At 35.8% G+C, this 23,007-nt stretch overlaps 1 protein-coding gene across 24 annotated transcripts in view; it reads right to left on the bottom strand.

The window, feature by feature from the left end:
* Positions 1–23,007, bottom strand: part of EHBP1 (EH domain binding protein 1) — a 583,640-nt gene that overhangs the window by 173,061 nt on the left and 387,572 nt on the right. For 21 of the 24 annotated variants that reach the window (XM_055540421.1, XM_055540420.1, XM_055540419.1 and 18 more), the window contains 3 exons: positions 7,092–7,196; positions 6,318–6,440; positions 2,551–2,791 (listed from right to left, as the gene is read on the bottom strand). In XM_055540421.1, the coding sequence (XP_055396396.1) occupies positions 2,551–2,791; positions 6,318–6,440; positions 7,092–7,196 (469 nt within the window). The remainder of the gene's footprint in view (positions 1–2,550; positions 2,792–6,317; positions 6,441–7,091; positions 7,197–23,007) is intronic. The other 3 variants (XM_055540435.1, XM_055540439.1, XM_055540440.1) reach the window with 1 other exon arrangement.

Genomic DNA, 23,007 nt, shown 5'->3' with positions numbered 1-23,007 from the left:
CATCAGATTTTGTATATTTCCTCTTTATAAACTGAACCTGAATTTACTTTTTGTATTCCATGCTCATAATTTCTTCCACCTTCTTGAATATCTGGAGTATATTTATATAATAGTTAAACTACCACATTTGTCTATTAATTTCATCATCTGAACCATTTCTGCATCCATATTTAAGGACTGAGTTTCCTCCTCATTAGTAGTCAGAACTTCCTGCTTCTTTCCACGCCTGATCAATTTTTGATTGACTGTCAGACATCATGAATTTTGTGTTGGATGCTGAATTTTTTGGCATTCTTTTTAATATAATATTTTTGGGCTCTGTGTGGCATATAATTATGTGAAATTATTCTGATTCTTTTGAGATTTGCTTTTAAACTTCGTTGGGAAAGCCTACAACAGCCTTTAGTCAAGGGTTAATTTAGTCCCACTATTGGGACAATACTTTTCTGTGGACTCAACTTGATGTCCCATATGTTAGGATGTCTTTTCTCTCTTGGTGGAAATTCAAACCACTCTTGATCCTGAGTGAACCCCAGGGATTGTTCTGTCTAATCCTTTGTTCTCAGTAACTTCCTCATATGTGTACTCTGATTGTGAAGTCAAAGTCTGACTCTTTGTGACCCCACAGACTGTAGCCCAACAGGCTCCTCTGTCCGTGGAATTCTCCAGGCCAGAATACTGCAGTGGGTAGCCGTTCCCTTCTCCAGGGGATCTTCCCAACCCAGGGATCGAACCGGGGTCTCCTGCGTTGCAGGCAGATTTTTTACTGTCTGAGCCACCAGGGAAGCCCTATACTCTGATTAGTACTCAGTTAAAGACTCAAGAGAAGGCAATGGCACCCCACTCCGGTAATCTTGCCTGGAAAACCCCATGGATGGAGGAGCCTGGTAGGCTGCAGTCCATGGGATCGCTAAGAGTCAAGACGCGACTGAGCAACTTCACTTTCACTTTTCACTTTCATGCATTGGAGAAGGAAATGGCAACCCACTCCCGTGTTCTTGCCTGGAGAATCCCAGGGACAGGGGAGCCTGGTTGGCTGCCATCTATGGGGTCGCACAGAGTTGGACACGATTGAAGTGACTTAGCAGCAACAGCAAAGACTCAAGAGAAACTTTCTACAGATTGCTGAAACTCTTTATGAGTAGCTTTCTCCTCTCTGATACTCTGTACACAAATTCTAGCTACCTCGTACCTTCAAAGTCCAAACTGCCTCCTCAGCACAGGGAGATTCTGGAGTGTTTGGGTTCTCTCTCCCTGAACTGCACTTGGAAATACTCTCCCATTAATAAAGCTTGGACAACTGTAGTGTCCACATTCCTTGTTTCTGTTCTCTCAGGGGTCCTGTGCAATTTTATGTCCAAAAACTGTTGTTTTATACATTTTATTCAGTTTTTTAGTTGTGTAAGACAAGAAGCTATAAATACTCCATGCTACTCCATTATGGCTAAAAGTTTTATTGCTGCTTTTCAAACATACTCAGGGCCACAGTGTGCAGCTACATGGGTTGCAGTGTACAATTCCAGAATACGATGTGAATGCACTCTCCTATTCCTAATCTGGATTTGAGTAAAATGGAAGCCCTAATCACACTATTTATATATTGAGCCTGTGGTCAATAAACCTCTCTTTTGGGTAGAAATAATAATGCAAAAGCAGATAATTCTGAATTTATAAATGTCATGATCTCATTGCTTGGCATTTGAATAAATCTTCTCACCAAATCAATATCAGAAATAATTACTTGGTTCCCACAATAGACCCATAACATAACTGAAGTGTAATGCCTTCAAGAATCAATTAAAAACACTTATGTACCATTTATAACATAGTTGCTTGGGAAGATACAGTTGGAATTCTAACCAGAGACTCCAGAAACATATTTCCTTCATTTGTTAGTTTAAGATGCATACATAATCATGTGGAAGAGGGTGAGAGAATGAGGGTCAAGATTATAAAAATTTAGATTTGGGATGAGATAGATACTAACTTATAAACTGTATATTAACATAGGGACAGAACTCCTTTTGGGTTTCCCTGATGGCTTACCAGTAAAGAATCTGTCCGTTAATGCAGGAGACATGGATTTAGTCCCTGGGTTGGGAAGATCCCTGGAGAAGGAAATGGCAACCCATTCCAGTATTCTTGCCTGGGAAATCCCATGGACAAAGGACTCTGGTGGGCTACAGTCTATTGGATTCCAAAGAGTTGGACATGACTTAGTGACTAAACAGAGGCAGCAGCAGCAGACCTCTTTTTACCCAACTAAAGGTACATTAGGGCTTCCCAAGTGGCTCAGTGGTCAAGAATCCACCTGCCAATGCAGGAGATGTGGGTTCAATCTGTGGGTCAGGAAGATCCTTTGGAGGAGGAAATGGCAACCCACTCCAGAATTCTTGCCATGATAATCCCCTGGGCAGAAGAGCCTGTGGACTATATAGTCCATGAGGTCGTAAAGAGTTAGACATGATTGAGCATACATGCACACAAAGATATATTACAGAAAGACCTCTTTAGTTAAAATATGATGATTGCAAAATGAAATGTACTTACTCATCCAACTCTTCTTCTTCCGTTTTAGAGCTATCAGCATAGAGATACTTGCTCATGTCCACTGGTCTTATATTTTTTCTTTTTGCAGACTGGGGTGGAGAATCCTTTACAGTTACAAAGGTTTCTGGCTCATCAAATGGGTTCAAATACTGTGGAGTCTGTACCTCTTTAAAGGGATTATAGCTATTACTATAAAAGGATTCTTCTGGTTTTTTAGGTGAAATTGTTTCAGTGATTTGTTCTAGAAAACAATAGCAAAAGATGAATTAAATTAATACTACCTGATACTTGCTTATATATTTAGTCTTCAAAAATACTCAATCTTGAATTAATATTCTATGAGGTTGAAAGAGTACAAATCAATAATATGTTTTAGAGGAGCTAAGTTCAAAAGATGTGATATCTAAGATTTTTGTCTACTTCTCTAGGTGCTCTCTGAAATAGCATCTTTGAATTGTTAATGCTCTTAGCATCTCTTCTAAATTGACATTATGGTATGCTGATTTTGGAAATTTTAACCTTCTTAGAGGTACAACATCTATTGTTGCTTATTGTATTTCACTATACTAAGTTGTCCCACCCCAAACTGATATATAAAAATTTCTGCTTTTAAAAAAAACATAAAATGAACTTAATTTTAGAATGGTCTCTGGTAGTTACACAAGCAGAGATCACTTAGGAATCTGAAAATTCATTCTGGAATATATCAAAAATACACCATATGTCACTGAATTTGTTTTTGTGAAGTCGTCAAAGACCAGGTTTCTGTATACTATAAGACCTTAAATCTTTACAGCTTTTAATGGGCCTTTTCAACATAATTCATATTCAGTCAATACTTTATATAATAACATAAAGGAATAACAAGACTTAAAAGTTGAAAGAGCTACATTAAAATCATACTGAGCAGATAGATGTGTTCCACTAAATTCTAAATTTTACTACAAATTTCAATTTGAAAACAAAGGTACTCTTAAAAATAAAATTCTGACTTCACATCACAAAAAGCACTACGATAGTATTATGTCCTCCAAAAATACTTATGGAGAACTTAGTACCAGCATTTTGCTTTTATGTTTATTAATATTTTAAAACAAAAGCAGGGAGAGCTTCACAGCAGTTCAGTGGTTAGTACTCTGTGCTTTCACTGCCATGGGCCTGGGTCCAATCCCTGGTTAGGGAACTAAGATCCCATAAGCTGCATAGCGCGGCCCCCCACCAAAAAAAAAAAAACACACCCCAAACTGGAATGTATAATAAAACTGTTTAAAATTTAGATTTTAATGATATAAACACTTCCCTAAATTGGAAAAAAGTTTCAGAGAGCTGATAATCATAGAACAGTTCAAAAGTAATTTTAATTATGCCATGCAACTCTAACAAAATATTTCTAGGAGAAGAAGGCAGAAAATTGGTTATTAAAATCTTCAAGAAAAATAATTGTTTCATAAGTGACATTTCGAACAATATAATCCAATTAACATAAAAATCTCTTCATTGACATATATATATGATTTTTATATTTTAGAGTCAAACTACTTTTACTTATACTTTATACATTAGTCCAGAAAAATTATTTTGTCTTTATATTGAAAAGATAACTAAAACAAACAACTCTAAATTGAAATTCTATACACCATGGTGAAGCAATCATAAAGTATTGAACAGAATTCATAAAATCATAATAAATCAACAGTGAAATGAATTTAAAAACAGCCTAAGGTAGAGAAGAGACTCAGTAACTGTATCTTTAGTAACACCAGGATAATACTCAAACACCACTATAACCTTTATACTAATCTAAATGAAGCATTTTCTTTTCTCTGAGCATAGAAGAGACTGAAGAGTTTTTTTGCCGACTCAATTTTTTATTAACAAATCCCAAGTCTCAAATGCTTAAGAAATAGACAAAAGCTGTTTAATGGAAATACCATTTTTATTTTTACTTTCAGGTAAAGGATTACAAAAATTGATCCAAGCAAGTTCATAACTTATAAAACCAAAAGCAAGAAAGTACTCAAACTATAGAGCAAGATTTGAAGATGACAGAATAGCAACAAAGGAGAGTTAAGATGAGATTATTTCATTTAAAGGATAACATACATTTTAAAATGACTTTCTAAACAGGTCACTGAAGCACAGACTGTCATGAATCTAAGAGCAGAAATAAAACTATAAAAGCAAAACAAAAAAAAACAAATATCTAAACAACCGCAACACATTTTTTTCTTTCCTAACTACTTCTGTTACTTGAGAATGCATGTTTTTAATCATAAAAATTAATAATAAATTACTTCAAGAAAAATGAGTATTCTTCTAATAGAAAATACTTATTCTAAAGTCTTCAAGAAGTGTTTATTTAAAGAAAATATTGGCTGTCAAGTTTATTCTTAGCTCTATAGGCATAATTCAAGATTCTGAATCAGGCTCTCTTAACCTTTCCAAAATAGAGATACAATATATACATTATGTAGTACTCTTTTCTATACCTCGGAAACAGACACACATATATTTTTTAAAAATTACTTATTTAATTTTAAAATGAAAAGCTCAAATACTCCTATCTCAAAATATTTTGGTAATTTTTTTTAGCTCAGTGTATTCAGACATATATACTATGTAATTAAGGAGCTCTGTGGTCAAAAGAAGACACTTGATTAGTAATCTTAGCTCCAACTCCACCTCCATTTACCTGAAGTTCTTGTTCAAATCACTTAATTCCTCTGGGCCTCAGCTCCCTAATCTGTGAAAAGAGGCTGCTGAACCAGATTACTTCTAAGATGTATTATAATCATTAAGATTTCAAATACTTTAATATAAAATTAGTCACAAAAAAATACAATCTCAGTAATCTAAACTTACTAATTTAGAATTTGGTAAGAAGGGAGAAAGTAAAGGAAGGAGAAGAAGAAGAAGTAGATTATGAAATGATATTGCTCTAATACAGTGAATCCTTAAATTGAAACCTCATTTTCACCATGATCGGCAGTAGCAAAATTCTTTAAAGCTCATGAGGATGTCATAAAAGCAGTCTAAAAGATGCAAACAGGGGCTACCCATTCTTGCATTTACTTTGAGCAAACAGATTTTAATTAAACAAAGGTCTTATTTCTTTAATAGCTCTTTTCTAAGCTTTAATAGTTTGAAACTACTTGATAAGAAAAATGACTAAGGAAAAAAAAACCTTGGTTTTATTTCTTCTATATATGTTGTATATATGACAGGAGTAGCTCTTAATCTTTTCTTCTGTTCTGTGACATTCACATGCACAATTTAACTTTTGTTACTGAGAATAATTCCCAGCTAGAGACAGGGAATTAGGGGTGGAGAGGCTCATCAGACTGAGGTGTGAGGGTGGAGAAGCCGTATAAAGAGAGAGGCCACCTCCATCGTCCTAATATGGGTATTTCCCACAACCTGATCTTGCTTGGTAAGGCCAAAATAATGAGACTTTACTGTATGCCAACCAAGTAAAATACTGTTATATCTAATATTAGAGCTTTCCTATTTGACCAAACTAATACAGAGTTAAAAAAAAAATAAGCCCCAAGTAAATGTCTATGTAGGCTTTCTTTTTTCTTTAAAAATAATTCAATAGAAGCTATCCAGAATTGCTAATCAATTGCAAGTGGTATTGAATAAGTAATAGTCATTATAAACAAAATTTATAAGTCTTTAAAACAAAACAAAAAAATCTCTTTCTGTCCTTACAAACCATGAGAACTTGACTAAATAAAGACTTCAAAAGTAAAGAAAAAATGTGCTACCTTCTGAATCAGGATCTCCAAACGGGTTTAATTCTGCTACATCAGGATCACCAAACGGATTTAAATTCACAGTGGCCAAGTCCTTTTCTGCTTCATCCAAAAAGTTAAGTTTGTTGATAAGCTCTGAAAATAAACATATGTGTCAGTTCACTGTGGTTACATAGAGTTAAGCATAATTATCATTCATTCATGAAACATTTCAAACTGTAAAAATTCACACTAATAATACCTGCAAATAATAAGATATAGCATTTTACCAATGAAAGAATGCCATTCAAGTATTTTGTAGCATACCAACATATTCAAATAAAATAAAACAGACATATGCATATGAATTTGAAAATAACAGATAATAAATAGAGAAACTCATCTCAATCTTACTTGATTCAATAAAAAAGTACTAACATATATTCTGAGAAAAAATGTCCTTCACTCCTAAATTAATGAATAATTCAAACTGATGTAATATAAGCAAATATTTCTAAAACAATGTTGTTACAATATATAAGCTAACTAAAGAACTATGTCATATGACCAGTTATTATCTTATATTTTAAAATCACTGCCTATCATCCAGATATGGGTTTTACTAAAGATGGTAAGTTCTGTTATGCTGTTGCCTGTTGGTGCACTACAAATTACCAACGAAAATTTATTAAAGGAAATGCACAAAGACAAAACTGACAGCTAAGTACAGACAGAAAGTCAAGAGGTAGCAGGTCACAGTAAATACAGGCAATCAGAAGCAGAAAGAAAGGAAGAAAGCTCTTAGACCTTCAGAGGAACTGGCTGATTTAGCTGAAGGCATATTTGCTGGCTTTATGCAGTCATCTTGATCTTCATCTAAGCTGCTCAGAGCATTCAATTGGTTTACAATTTCTGTAAACAGAAGCCAGTCGAGACAAATGTAAGGAAAGGTCACTTAATTAAAGAGTCATAGAAGCATGCTGTTACTCAAAAAGACAAAGAGAGGGGATATTTGGTTAATCAAAAGAATACAGTCAGAGGATATTATTTTGATAAACTATAACAGATGTATTTAACTGAAAGTGATGCTGTACTCCTATTTAAAATAGAGAACATTTTTGTTAAAATTTATATTAGTACTATTAACTAGGTTAACAAATACAAAACAAAGATAATAACCCATTGGCTTTCATATTCTACATTTGTAAAATAGGGCTTTAAATGAATGCATTAAAAATAGCATAGAAAAATTTTCATCAGATACCATAGAAAATATGTGCTACTTGTTTTATAGTATTCTAAATTTAAATTAAAGGATTTAAGAATATATCTACATGAATCATGAACATAATAAGCACTTGTTAATATTCTAGAATGTTAAAAATCAGCACAAAATAACAAAAGCAGGCAATAGTTATTTTCTACTCCTGCTTTCTAGGGAATTTGTGCTTTTAAGGAAACTCCTGAGTATTTGCTTTAGGATATCTTATTTAGCCAGTAAGAGACAGAATAAAAAAGACAGGAACAGACAGCAAAATATTAAAATAAAAATTCATTCTGTGCATAAATAGAATTTTAAAAAATGAGTCATACATGTTTTGGACAACTCCAAATATGTGAAATTATGATTCACTGGGTGAAAATTAGCTTGGAATAAAATATTAAGAACCTACTAGAGTATTCTAGTTAATCCTTGCTATTTCCAAAGTTAAAACTTGGCAATAACTTAGGCATTAGGACAAACCAAACAGATCCAGATCATTCAGTGGGAAATAAAATGGTTAGAAATAGAAAACAGTTGCAAATTCAGCATTAAAATGCTGTTCTTTAACATGCAAATCTAGAGTCTAAATTTTATTTGAACAACATAATATAAATACATGGTTGTAATAAGGTTGTGTTCATCCAATCATTTGTTGTTGAACAAATAAATACTTATTTATCACTCTGTGCCAAGTACCATGTTTGGAACATAAGAATGAAAAAAAATCAGGCATAGTTTTGCCCTCATGGAATTTACCATTGATAAAGAAAGAAATTAACACTGAAAAAGACCATAAACAACTACTAGAAAAACCGACAAACTTATTCATTTCCCTTGTCTGAATGAGAAATATATTTTGTATGAATAAAACTGCTTGAGATAGTCAATCATAGAAAATAAAAAAAAGTAAACAGAATTAATACTAACTGGACTCTTAGTCTGTGAATAATATGAGCTAAAGAATCAGTTTTTATAAAGTATCTTCTTCCATTTTATCCTTCCAATAGTTTAAATCTCATTCTGACTCAAATTAACCTAGCAAATTTCTCAATAGGAAGAATTAGATTTAAGATTAAAGAATTCATTCTTAAATTAGATTTTTTACCCCAAACTACTAGTTACTGTAACTTTGCAATTTTCAAGGAAGTATAATAGGAGAATCTATGCTTTGTGACTACCATTGCATGACTGACTTTTCATTCATTACTAGTTTTGTATTTTTAAAAGTTTGCAGATATTTATTTTTAACTTAAAAAAACATGAAAAAAACAAATATTAATAACATTAGTTAACAGCAGTTAACCTCTATTAAGAAGTAGAAAGGGCTCTGCATATGTTGTGAGTTGATTCTCAAGAATATCCTGAGGTATTATCATTAATAGTCACATTTTATCATGTATATTAGTATCATTTATTTGCACTGTATTCCCAGATGTGCAATTACTGGTTAAAATATTTTAAAATAATGCTCAAAGATTTGTACTTTCTTTACACATTTTATTTAATATTCTTAGATATATTTTCAATGACAGTAGAAATAATTTATTCAAACACCTTATAAAAGGGGCAATAGACGGAATACTAAAGAAACATTAAATTTGGTCCTTACCTTCAAAACATTATTATTGTTCCATTATACACTTTTATGTACAATATGGACATTCATTTAAATACTATCAAAGTGACTATCACATGACTAAATTATTTACATTATAATTTTTCTGAATGTTCAGAATATTTCCTTCTCCTCATCATGCTTTTGGTGATATCTAAAACCACTGATTAAAAAAATCTAAAACCACTGATAAAAAATAAATAAAGTAAAACCACTAAGGACCACTCCCTCATTAACTAACCCAAAGTAACTACTTATTTCCATCCTCGTCTCTGATGATAAATTGTCCTTCCTATCCTAGCTTTCCTTATTTATCCATATCTTAAATAAATCCTTACTTAACACCTAGATCCTCTGCTTCTAGAATTCATTCACAAAGTGATCCAGATGATAAAAAGAAGCAATCTCCAAAGAAATACCTTTTATCTACATAATAAACATTTCTCAAGTACCTATTATACTTTGGGGAGGCAGATAGATAAGTAAGGCAATATATGATAAATATATGTTATAATTGAGACATGCATCGTAGGCTAAGTGTAACTGGAAGAGAGGCGTATAACTCAGGCTGAGGTTGGCAAGGCTTCCTGGAGTTATTGAGTGAAAATAAGACAAATAGATATCAATGTTATTATTAAAAGAGAAAGGGGAGGGCCTTCCACAACGATGCAAGGGTGGCAAATGAGAATATGATATACCTGAGGAACAGCAAGTTGCTTGGGGGTTAAGATGCCAGGGATGGGGAATGGAATGAGATGAGGTTGGCCAATGTGGTGTCATGAAGGTTATAGTGACCAAAATAAAGAATGTGAAGTTTACTCTGAAAGCTCTGAGAAGCCATTGTAAGATCAAATGCATATTTTAGAAACATCATTCCAGGAGCAACATGGTAGCAACAACTGAAAAAAACACGATAGGGAGATAAAAGATGAGCAGTTCAGCATCACCACTTCATGAAGGGAGGGATTAAAGAATAAATTAAGAAGAAAGTTTTGAAGGTTTTAATTTGACATGGGGAGTGGGGAAAGGAATCTTGGATACCTGCCAAGTTTCTGTCTTGGGTGACCGTGTGGACATTAGTTCTAGAACTATAGAGGGGGCTATTCAGTTTGGCCATACCAAGCTACAGTTGCCTGTGAAACTTATGAAAATAAGTCAATTGGTATTTGCATATGCCGATGCAGAGTCTAAAATACAAATTTTGTTATATATTTCTCCTTTTAAAAAAAAAAGTACTTTTCTGTTACTTCCAAATTTCTTGCAGTCAATATGTTTTACATGTATAATCAGAAAAACAGAAGTTAAAACTTTAAAAGGAGGTTCACAACACAAATTCCCAGAATTTTTTTATGTGGGACACTTTCCTAGTAATATACCACCCTGATCAAAAAAATTCCCTGGCCCAATATATTTATATATTTTATTATTTATTAAAGATTTATTTCACCAAAAGTCTATACTTTGGAAAATGTTATTTAATAATGTTATGTGATAGCACAAAATATAATTTCTACCTACCCCAGCACTACTGAAATTGAGCAATAAACCTATAGTGCAGTATTAAGTCATCGGTAACAGTGTGTCTGTCTAGACTTGTTTCATATTGGTGAGACTAAGAAGACAAACTAAATTAGGGGCAAGCAATCGAAGCACAGGGTCAAGTAATTTGAGACTCTTCTTTATTGTTAGGAAGGCAAAAGAAGATAGAAATTGACCATCAGAGATTATCACACTGGACCTAAACAGGGGGATGGAAGTGGTGTCACAAAGAATAGGTGGGTTTTTCTTTTTAAGAAAGTCTGCAGTGGAGTTAAAAGGGCCAATGTGGGGATGGGGTGGGGGCTACCTAGAGCTACAACATACCTACAAATCTTGTAGCATCCTCATTCTTCCCTCCAAAGTATAGGATTCAGTACAGGCATATCTCATTTTAAGAGGGCCTAAGATAGTAACACTGCAACCTCTTGACATAGATCAAGTTTCCAAGGACGTCACTTTTCTCATAGGCTTTGAGCCCATAAATATTTGATGTATGGATATAACTAATATGTTTAATAATGTGATTTTCAATCCCATTAGCAGATCATATTGCAAATGAATGAATGATAAACTGAATGAAAATCCTAATACTAGCCATAATTTTTATAAAGGCAGAAAGACATACACCTTATTTTTAAATTTTGGCAATTGTGTTTTTAATCTAGTGTTTATCTTATATCTATCCATATATCTACATGTGTATGTATTATGTATCTATGTACAACACATTTCATTTATCTCTAGAAACGTTAGTTTTAGCTACCAACCTAAAATTTGGTGGCTTAAAACAAATTATCATCTCTCACAGTTCTGTGGATTGACTGGACTCAGCCGAGTGGTTCACTGCAGTTAGAGAGTGGCTTGGGATTAAATCACCAAAACACTGAACTGGGCTGGATGTCTAAAACTGTTTCTTCAAATGCATGTTTGGTGTTTCAGCTGAGAGGCTAGAACAACTGAAGACTGTTCAGGCATCTCTCTCTCCCCTCTCCCCCACCACTGTAAACAGCTGTCAATATGGGTATTTTGGGGTTTCCTTTCAACACAGCAATCGCGGGTAGCTGGACATTCTACATGGCAACTGGTATCTCCCACAAAATGCACTATAAGGGACCCAGGTGAAAGCTACAACTTAGCTTTGGAAGTTACAGAATGTCACTTCCTCACTGCATTCTATTGATTAAAAGTGATTTATGGAACCAGCCCAGAAGACAGGGAGGGGACTACAAAAGGGAATGAATATTGGGAGGCCCGTTTCACTCACTGGAGGACAATCTTTGAAGACTAGCTACCACACAGTAGATCAATAAATCAGAAAGTTGAAATCATTCATTTTCTTACTAATCTAATGAATTTATTATAATTCTCACATAACCTTCCAGCATTTTATTCATGCACATATATGAAAAGTATAAATCTTAAAATATACAGTTCAATGAATTTTGACAAATGTATATACATCCATGTGACACAAGAGGCAGAGTACTACACCACCACCAAACTCCCACTAATTCTCTAATGCCTCTTTTCAGACAATCTCCAAATACACTAGCTGACACTATTCTAATGTTTTAAATGCCAGATTAGTTTTGCCTCTTCCAGAACATCATGTAAATGGAATCATACAGTACATAAGTTCAGTTCAGTCACTAGTCGTGTCTGATTCTTTGCAACCACATAGACTGCAGCAAACCAGGCCTCCCTGTACATCACCAACTCCCGGAGTTGACTCAAACTCATTTCCATTGAGTTGGTGATGCCATACAACCATCTCATCCTCTGTCGTTCCCTTCTCCTCCTGACTTCAATCTTTCCCAGCAACAGGGTCTTTTCAAATGAGTCAATTCTTCACATCAGGTGGCCAACATCAGTCCTTCCAATGAACACCCAGAACTGATTTCCTTTAGGATGGACTGGCTGGATCTCCTTGCAGTTCAAGGGACTCTCAAGAGTCTTCTTCAACACCACAGTTCAAAAGCATTAACTCTTCAGTGCTCAGCTTTCTTTATAGTTCAACTCTCACATCCATACATGACCACTGGAAAAACCATAGTCTTGACTAGACAGACTTTTGTTGGCAAAGTAATGTCTCTGCTTTTCAATATGCTGTCTAGGTTGGTCATAACTTTCCTTCCAAGGAGCAAGCGTCTTTTAGTTTCATGGCTGCAGTCATCGTCTGCAGTGATTTTGGAGCCCAAAAAAACAGTGTCTGACACTGTTTCCCCATCTATTTGCCATGAAGTGATGAGACCGGATGCCATGATCTTAGTTTTCTGAATGTTGAGCTTTAAGCCAACTTTTTCACACTCCTCTTTCACTTTCATCAAGAGGCTCTTTAGTTCTTCTTCGCTTTCTACCATAATGATGGTGTCATCTGCATATCTGAGGTTACCGATATTTCTCCCGGCAATCTTGATTCTAGCTTGTGCTTCATCCAGCCCAGTGTTTCTCATGATGTTCTCTGCATATAAGTTAAATAAGCAGGGTGACAATATACAGCCTTGACATACTCCTTTCCCTATTTGGAATCAGTCTGTTGTTCCATGTCCAGTTCTAACATTGCTTCCTGACCTGCATACAGATTTCTCAGGAGGCAGGTGAGGTGGTCTGGTATTCCCATCTCTTTCAGAATTTTCCACAATTTGTGGTGATCCACACAGTCAAAGGCTTTGACATAATCAAAAAGTATAAACAGATGTTTTTCTGAATCTCTTTTGCTTTTTTGATAATCCAGGGAATGTTGGTAATTTGATCTCTGGTTCCTCTGCCTTTTCTAAAACCAGCTTGAACATCTGGAAGTTCACAGTTCATGTACTGTTGAAGCCTGGTTTGGAGATTTTTGAGCATTACTTTACTAGCGTGTGAGATGACTGAAATTGTGTGGTAGTTTGAGTATTCTTTGGCATTGCCTTTCTTTAGGATTGGAATAAAAACTGACCTTTTCCAGTCCTGTGGCCACTGCTGAGTTTTCCAAACTTGCTGGTTATTGAGTACAGCACTTTCACAGCATCATCTTTTAGGATTTGAAATAGCTCAACTGGAATTCCATCACCTCCACTAGCTTTGTTCGTGTGATGCTTCCTAAGGCCCACTTGACATCACATTCCAGGATGTCTGGCTCTAGGTGAGTGATCACACCATCATGATTATCTGGGTGTGAAGATCTTTTTTGCATAGTTCTTCTGTGTATTCTTGCCACCTCTTCTTAATATCTTCTGCTTCTGTTAGGTCCATACCATTTCTGTCCTTTATCGAGCCCATCTTTGCATGAAATGTTCCCATGGTATCTCTAATTTTCTTGAAGAGATCTCTGGTCTTTCCCATTCTATTGTTTTCCTCTATTTCTTTGCACTGATCACTGAGGAAGGCTTTCTTATCTCTCCTTGCAATTCTTTGGAACTGTGCATTCAAATGGCTGTATCTTTCCTTTTCTCCTTTGCTTTTCGCTTCTCTTCTATTCACAGCTATTTGTAAGGCCTCCTCAGACAGCCATTTTGCTTTTTTGCATTTCTTTCTCTTGGGCATGGTCTTGATCCCTCCCTCCTGTACCAACCTCCATCCACAGTTCATCAGGCAATCTATCAGATCTAATCCCTTGAATCTATTTCTCACTTCCACTGTATAATCCTAAGGGATTTGACTTAGGTCACACATGAATGGTCTAGTGGTTTTCCCCCACTTTCTTCAATGTAAGTCTGAATTTGGCAACAAGGTTTCATGATCTCAGCCACAGTCAGCTCTGGGTCTTGTTTTTGCTGACTGTATAGAGCTTCTCCATCTTTGGCTGCAAAGAATATAATCAATCTGATTTCGGTATTGACCATCTGGTGACGTCCATGTGTAGAGTCTTCTCTTGTGTTGTTGGAAGAGGGTGTTTGCTATGACCTGGTCGCCATTAACCCCACCATAGAGCAGCCAGAACTTACACAGGACTGGGAAATAGACTCTTGGCGGGCACAAACAGAAACTTGTGCACACCAGGACCCGGGAGAAAGGAGTAGTGACCCCACAAAAGACTGACCCAGACTTGCCAAGGAGTGTCCAGAAATCCGCAGCGAAGACATGGATCAGTGGTGGCCTGCTGCTGGGCTGGGAGCACTGAGTGCAGCAGTGCATGCATGGGACCTTTTGAAGGAGGTCGCCATTATCTTCATTAACTCCACATAGTTTGGACCAAGTAAATAACAGGGGAGGGAACACAGCTCCACCCATCAACAGAAAATTGGATATAAGATATACTGAGCATGGCCCCGCCCATCAGAACAAAACCCAGTTTCCCCCTCAGTCAGTCTCTCCCATTAGGAAGCTTCCATAAGACTCTTATCCTTCTCCATCAGAGGGCAGAGAGATCGAAAACAATCACAGAAAACTAACCAATCTGATCACATGGACCACAGCGTTGTCTAATTCAATGAAACTGTGAGCCATGCCGTGTAGTGCCACCCAAGATGGACAGGTCATGGTGGAGAGTTCCGACAAAATGTGGTCTATTGGAGAAGGGGATGGCAAACCACTTCAGTATTCTTGCCTTGAGTACCCCTGAACAGTATGAAAAGGCAAAAAGATAGGACACTGAAAGATGAACTCCCAAGGTTCGTAGGTGCCCAATATGCTACTGGAGATCAGTGGAGAAATAACTCCAGAAAGCATGAACAGATGGAGCCAAAACAAAAACAACACCCAGTTGTGGATGTGACTGGTGATAGAAGCAAAGTCCAATGCTGTAAAGAGCAATATTGCAAAGGAACCTGGAATGTTAGATCCATGAATCGAGGCAAATTGGAAGTGGTCAAACAGGAGATGGCAAGAGTGAACATCAACATTAAGGAATCAGCAAACTAAAATGGACTGGAATGGGTGAAATTGACTCAGATGACCATTTTATCTACTACTGTGGGCAAGAATCCCTTAGAAGAAATGGAGTAGCCATCATAGTCAACAAACGAGTCCAAAATGCAGTACTTGGATGCAATCTCAAAAATGACAGAATGATCTCTCTTTGTTTCCAAGGCAAATCATTCAATATCACGGTAATCCAAGCTATGCCCCATCCAGTAACACTGAAGAAGCTGAAGTTGAACGGTTGGTTCTGTGAAGACCTGCAAGACCTTCTAGAACTAACACCCAAAAAAGATGTCCTTTTCATTATAGGGGACTGGAATACAAAAGTAGAAAGTCAAGAGACACCTGGATTAACAGGCAAATTTGGTCTTAGAGTACAGAATACAGTACATACACTTATGTAAATCCTTTTTCACTCAGCATGATAGTTTTGAGATCTAGCCATGTTGCTGAACACATCAGTAGTTCATTTTTATTGCTGAATAGTATTCCGTTCACAAATATAATATGGTTCAGCCATATTGTTGTTGATGTACATACACCTGAGCTGTTTCCAGTTTGGGGCTCTTATGAATAAAATATTATGAACATTTTTGTGCTAGTCTTTTCTGGATACATGTTTTCTTAAGGATAAAGATTCCACTTCACAAGGAGTGGAATGCTTGGTCAGAGGCTACATTTTTATAATAATTTATTAATGTTGTTAATGTTTATTTTTATAAACATATGCCCTAGGTATATCTGTAGTGTTTATAAGAAACTTCCCAAGTGACCTTACCATTACATTCTTCATGAACAATGGATGAGAGTTCCAGTAGGTCCACATCCTTACCAACACTGAGAATTTATTGCCAGTTTTTTAAATTTTAACCACTTGGGGAATGTGGAGCTATATTTCATGATGATTTTAATTTGCTTTTCCCTGATGACAAGTGACTCTAACAAGATTTTCTTATGCTTACTAGCCAACGATGTATCTTTCTTTGTGAACCACAGGTTCAAATCCTTGCCCATTACCACAAAAAAAAGGGGGGGGGCTGTCTTTTTATTATTGAGTTAGAGGACATTAAAATAACCTATTCCAGATACAAGTCAGATATATGCATTTTGAGTATTTTCTTCTAGCCTGTAAATTGCCCATACATTTTCTTATTGGCCTATTTCAATAGTATGCATCTTAAAGTTTGACAAAGTCAATTCATCAAATTTTTCTTTCATGGTTGTTACTTTCTGTGTCTTGTGTAATATAAGAACCTTCTGTCCGCTCTTAGGCCACAAATATAGTCTTTTTTTTCCCAGAGGATTTATAGTTTTAGCTTCTACATTTAGGTCCATGATCTACCTTGAATTAATGTTTGTGTATATGTGGGAATTGAGACTCATTCCATACAGATATCTAGGTGTTTCAGCATAATTTGTTGAAAATCTTTTCTTTACTGAACTGTCCTGTACCTTTGCTAAAATTAATTCACCAAAGACATTTCTATTTCAGGACTTCATGTTTTGTTCCACTCATCTTTCCTATGCCAACACCATACTATCTTAATTATCACAGCTTTATAGTAAATCTTGATGTCAGACAGTAATAACAATTCTGTTCCTTTTCAATACTGTTTGGGCTATTCAGTTCCTTTATAAATCCAATTGTATTTCAGAATCAGCTATCAATGTTTAATCTTTAAAAAGCTTGCTAGGGGACTTCCTAATGGTCTAGCGGTTAAAAATCCACCTTCCAATGCAGGGAACCTGGGTTCATTCTCCGATTAGGGAACCAGGATCCCACATGCCGCAGGGCAACTAAGCCAGCACACCACAACTATGTGAGCATGCCGCAATTAGTGACCCTGCACGCTTGAGAGCCTGTGTGCCAGAACTAGAGTCCATACTCCAGAACTACTAAAGCCCATGCTCTAGAGCCTGTGCTCTGCAACAAGAGAAGCCCATGCACCACAATGAAGAACCCAGCACAGTCAGAAAAAAAAGCCTGCTAGGATTATGAATGCATTGAGTTGAACACAGATCTATTTGGGGAGAAGACAACATCTTTACAATATTGAGTTCTCTAATCTATGAACATAGAATCTCTACTTAATAAGATCTTCTTTAATTACCTTCAATAATGTATTATAGCTTTCAGGGTAGAGGTTTTTCTACATCTTTTGCTAAATTCATTTTGAAGAAGTCTATGTTACTTTCAGCCTCCTTTGTAAATGAAATTGTTTCATTAACCTTATCTTCCAAATGTTTACTGTTCATATACAAAAATATAAATTTTCTATATTGATTTTGTATCATGTGCCCTTGCTAAGGTCTTCAGTACAATATTGAATAAAAGTGGTGACAGCAAACATCCTGGCCTTGATCCCAATCTCTGGAGGAAAAGTGTTCAGTGTTTCATCATTATATATGATGTTAGCTCACCACAGATGCCATTTATCAAAATGAAGAAATTCCTTTACATTAAAACTGCTGAGAAATTGGTATTGAATTTTTTCAAATGTTCCTTTCTGCATCTATTGAGGTAATTATATGATTTTTCTCCTTTATTCTGTTACTATGGCTAAAGCAACCTTGCATTCCTAGGATAAATCCTTAAAGAATGCATATGGGTACTTAGAATATTAATCGTCTCTTGTCTCTTTCCTAAATAAATACTGGAGATCGTACAACTTCTCCTTCAGAGTTCTTACTTCCCTTGTGGTTCTGTCAGATGGACTCTCAGTATCCACAGAATTCTCCCAGAGTCTTGCTTGGGGTGCTAGATAATGTTCAGTTGTCTTTAGTACCAACCAAGCAGCATTATGGTTTAAGAGTAACATAGAAAGCAGGCTGAATTTGTAATTTCTATTTTCGGCCACTTCTACTATTCTTTCAGTTGATACATTTGAGTTCTAAACACTGAGAAGAAATGTTCTTGCTATCTTCAGTCTCTCATCCTAATGTCTCAAACTCCTTTAAGAGTTAGCTTGATACCTTGCAAATTTTTTAGCTCAAGAGACTAGAAATGCCCCACCTCTCTGCTTCTATTTTCCAACCTTACAACCTAAATAACAGATGCGATATTCCAGAAATTCTCATCCTTCACACAGATCTCCAAAATAGGTGGTCATTTTAATTTATTGTTACTTTATAGAGTCCACAGCAATTCTATGATTTTGTTAATTTGTCTCCTAAGTACCAGAGTGTAAACCCCAAAAACCAGAAGTAAAAAAAACGGACAAATTAATAGATGTATTTTCTGACCAGAGCCCCAGGTTAATTCTGAGAAACCTTTAAAAGAGACCTATTTATCCCTATCGATAACCCTAGCAAGTAGGACATTTAATCTCAGAGGGCTGAGTCATACCATAATCAACTCTAGATCCTGAAATATGAACTGCTATCTTCTCTACTACCATCTGTGCTGTAAGATTATGTTCCCTGAAGGTAGCCAATATGTCACTTTCTCTTCCTCCTCCTGAATTAACTTTACCAACTATAGAAAAAGGATTAACAAACACCAGGCAATATTGCTCATGGTAAAAATAAATCCTGATATATAAACTGTTCTGCATATGTGTATGTGTGTGTGTTACTCACTCAGGCATGCCGGACTCTTTGCAACCCCATGGACTGTAACCTACCAGGCTCCTCTATCCATGCGATTTCCCAGGCAAGAATCTGGAATGGGTTGCCATTCCCTTCTCCAGGGATTTTCCCCAGCCAGGAATCTAATCCAAGTCTCCTGCATTGTAGGCAGATTCTTTACCAGCTGAATCACCAGGGAAGCCTTTGATTCACCCTGCATCTGGATGGGAGGACTCTAAATGAACTACATACCTAATGGAAGGCCACAGTTTGACCTTTGCTGATTGTGGATACATATGTAATTGAGCATGTCCCTCACAGGGACCCTGGAAACTATACTTATTAAACTGTTACAAAAGCTATTAGTTCTTGGGCATCATAAATATTATAAGCCAAGGTAATTCCTGTTTCTAACTATATGGATCTTATCTCCTTGTACCCAAGTTGTCATTTGGGGGTAGAGATCAAAGAATAGCAACTGGGCTGCCATTGAAAACTCTAGTGAAAGAGGAATGCTCTGCTGAATGCTGTTTCTTGTCCAATATCCTTCTAAATGAGTTTAATGCCAAGCTTGCACTATTTGGGTCCTGTGAGTCTGAATGTCTGGTTAAACCTAACTAGAATCACTGCCAATCTCTGCAACAATTATAAGCATACCAGGGAACTTTCAGGTTTCTCATGAGGTTTGGTTTCCCCAATAATGCTCTTTTGTACACTGCTTCCGGAGAAGGCAATGGCACCCGACTCCAGTACTCTTGCCTGGAAAATCCCATGGATGGAGGAGCCTGGTAGGCTGCAGTCCATGGGATCGCTAGGAGTCGGACACGACTGAGCGACTTCACTTTTCACTTTCCTGCATTGGAGAAGGAGATGGCAGCCCACTCCAGTCTTCTTGCCTGGAGAATCCCAGGGACGGGGAGCCTAGTGGGCTGCTGTCTCTGGGGTCGCACAGAGTCGGACACGACTGAAGTGACTTAGCAGCAGTAGCAGTACACTGCTTCATTTAAATCAAATCTTCTTAGCTACATTCAGTAAGACTTTGTCACTTAATGTCTTTTTTCTCCCATTTCTGTTGGTGTATATTCAGAAATTCAACATGAATCCCAAAGATGATGAAATGAACAAATCCTCATTCAAGTACTGTGAGGTTGCCACATAGAGAGAGGCACTAATTGTTTTGAAACCATATATAATTTTGAGTACCTGCTACAGTAAACTTCATATTAAAAGGCTTTGTTCAGTTCCAATGTCTATCACTCCCACTACATTTCAGTGATTTTTCCAACTACTCATTCATGTGTACTGCACTTCTGCAGAAAACATCTATATGGGTAACTTCAATAAAAGGTTCCTACCTAACAGCCAGTCCCTGTATCCACTTAGCAGTGAATTCTATCTCAGATAGAGAAGAGGCTTTTGATCAGTTGGTATCATTTAGTTGCTAAGTCATGTCCAACTCTTTTGCAACCCCATGGACTGCAGCCCGTCAGACTCCTCTGTCCAAGGGATTTCCCAGGCAAGAATACTGGAGTGGGTTGCCATTTCCTTCTCTAGAGGATCTTCTTCAAGGATTGAATCAATCTTCAAGGACTGAACCTGCATCTCCTGCATTGCAGGCAAATTCTTTACCACTGAGCCACCAGGGAAGCCCTTGATCAGTCTAAATTAAATATATATCATGAATTTAATTTTACTTCAAGCAAAGTCTGTAATTTCAGAAGATATACTTCATCAATTACTAATGATTTACAGCTATACTCCATAAGAACACAGGCTAAATGAAGAACCCCTAGGTATCATCTAAGATATACTCAAAATAATTCTAACAGTCTGTTTAAGGAGTTTGCAGCTTATATATATATTCATATAAATATGAAGAAATAATATGCCCATATAATTTTACTGGAAATAATATATCATTTTATTGGCATAATGTGACTGTATTTTATACATTCATATTATAACATAAAGATATATTTAATATAGGGAAATTTTTTAATAATAATTCCTTCCTCTATAAAAATTGCATCAACAATTTTTAAAGCTACAAGGAAGAGTGAATGTAAGCTCTATTATTGCCACTTTATCTGGTAAATAAAAATACCCACCATCCTTTATTTGTACCATATTTACACAATACATTCACTTTGGTTACTCTTAAGTTATTATTCACACATTACTAATGTTAAATTTTAATATTTTTTATTATCTTAAAAATATTTTACTCAAACATTTTTAGAGTGGCAGTGCTGGTGCTGAAAACAAACAAACAAACAAACAAAAACTTCTGAGAGTTAACTTCGGAATGAAATTTACATGTGCTAAAAAAATGTAACTAAGGAAGTCAAAATAAGCTGTGTTTTTAATTTAACTGCCATAACATGCTGTGCTATTAATTTTAAGTAATTGTCCTCTGCAAATATAATAGAAAATACTGAGTTAAACACACAAGGAAATACATTTAATGCTCTAATGACAGTTAAAAAAAAATACTGAGGAAAAATATGTTAATGTCAAAGCATAAGTATGTTACAATGATTGTGGCATTATTGACCTAAAACAAACGTAATCATCCACTGTCAGTACTTACCTATGCTCCCTCAACACACAGTTTATATTCATTACTTTTGTGTTATGAATTATTTACTCTTGAATTATTTAAGGTCTGAATTATGTGTCTCCTCCAGATCGCATTTCGTCCATCAAATGGGACCATCGCATCTCATATTAATATAAGACAGTATAAAGGTCAAAATGAATGGAACAAGACAATAGGTCAGAGTGACCAATGTGAGCTACAATAGGAGAGAGAAGCCCACTCATTCATTTGTGACCTTTCATTTAAAATATTTTAAGCTCTTAAGTGTGTTCCAGACAATGTGCTAGAAGCTAGAGATGAAAAAATGATCAAAATATAGTCTCTATCTTGAAGGAATTGCACAAAATATGGAAAATAAATACATAAATAATAACACAAACCAGTAGCATTCCAAAGAAATTTTGGATCATCAAAAGTAACTTCTATTAGAGTCAGAGAATTTTAGGCTATCCCCAGAAGTTACTTCTGCAGTAGGGATCTTAGAAATTTAAGTATATATGTTTGTTTAAGCAATAAAGGTTGTTATGGTATGAATGTTTGTGTCCCTCAAAATTCATATAATGAAATCCTAATTTACAATGTGATAGTATTAGGAGGTGGGGCATTTGGGAGGTGACTAGGTTATGAGACTGGATGAGATTAATACTCTTATAAAAGAGGCCCAAAAGAGCTCCCTTGCCCCCATCCACCATGTAAAGAATACAATGAAAAGTCTGTGACCCAGAAGATGGTCCTTACCCAACCATGTTGACACACTGATCTCAGACTTCCAGTCTCCAAAACTGTGAGAAACAAATTTCTGTTGTTTATAAACTACCCAATCTTTGATATTTTGTTATAGCAGCTCAAATGGACTCAGATAAGAGTTTAGCTATAAAATCTAATTACTACTGAATCCTTTCACTAAACCTGTATTTTGCTCAAAAATACTGTCCTTTCTTTTCTTTTCAGTAGCAGTGCAGAACTTGTGACATGCTATCACCATTTTTTCCCACTGCTGTGATGAAAATAATACAACATTGATCAAAATGGTTATAACAATGAAAATGTGTGATATTCTAGTTGCTGCTAATGGTATAAATGCCTAACTGAGATTTAGTTTTAACCAAAAGCCATATACAAAGAATAAACCATATTCTCTAATTAAAAGATTGAATTATATCCCAACTGGAATAAAAAACTCACGCTGTAAGAAAATGCATGCATTTGTAAATAAATGGTACAGTGCACAAGGGGCAGATTGACAATTTTAAATGGAGAGGGCATAAGAGGCTTCTCAGAGGATGTGGCAAAAGAA

This window comes from Bubalus kerabau, chromosome 11 (genome assembly GCF_029407905.1).
Source record: "Bubalus kerabau isolate K-KA32 ecotype Philippines breed swamp buffalo chromosome 11, PCC_UOA_SB_1v2, whole genome shotgun sequence".
Taxonomy (NCBI): domain Eukaryota; kingdom Metazoa; phylum Chordata; class Mammalia; order Artiodactyla; family Bovidae; genus Bubalus; species Bubalus kerabau.
The sequence above is the reverse complement of the archived record's forward strand: the minus strand, read 5'-3'. Positions and strand labels throughout refer to the sequence as shown.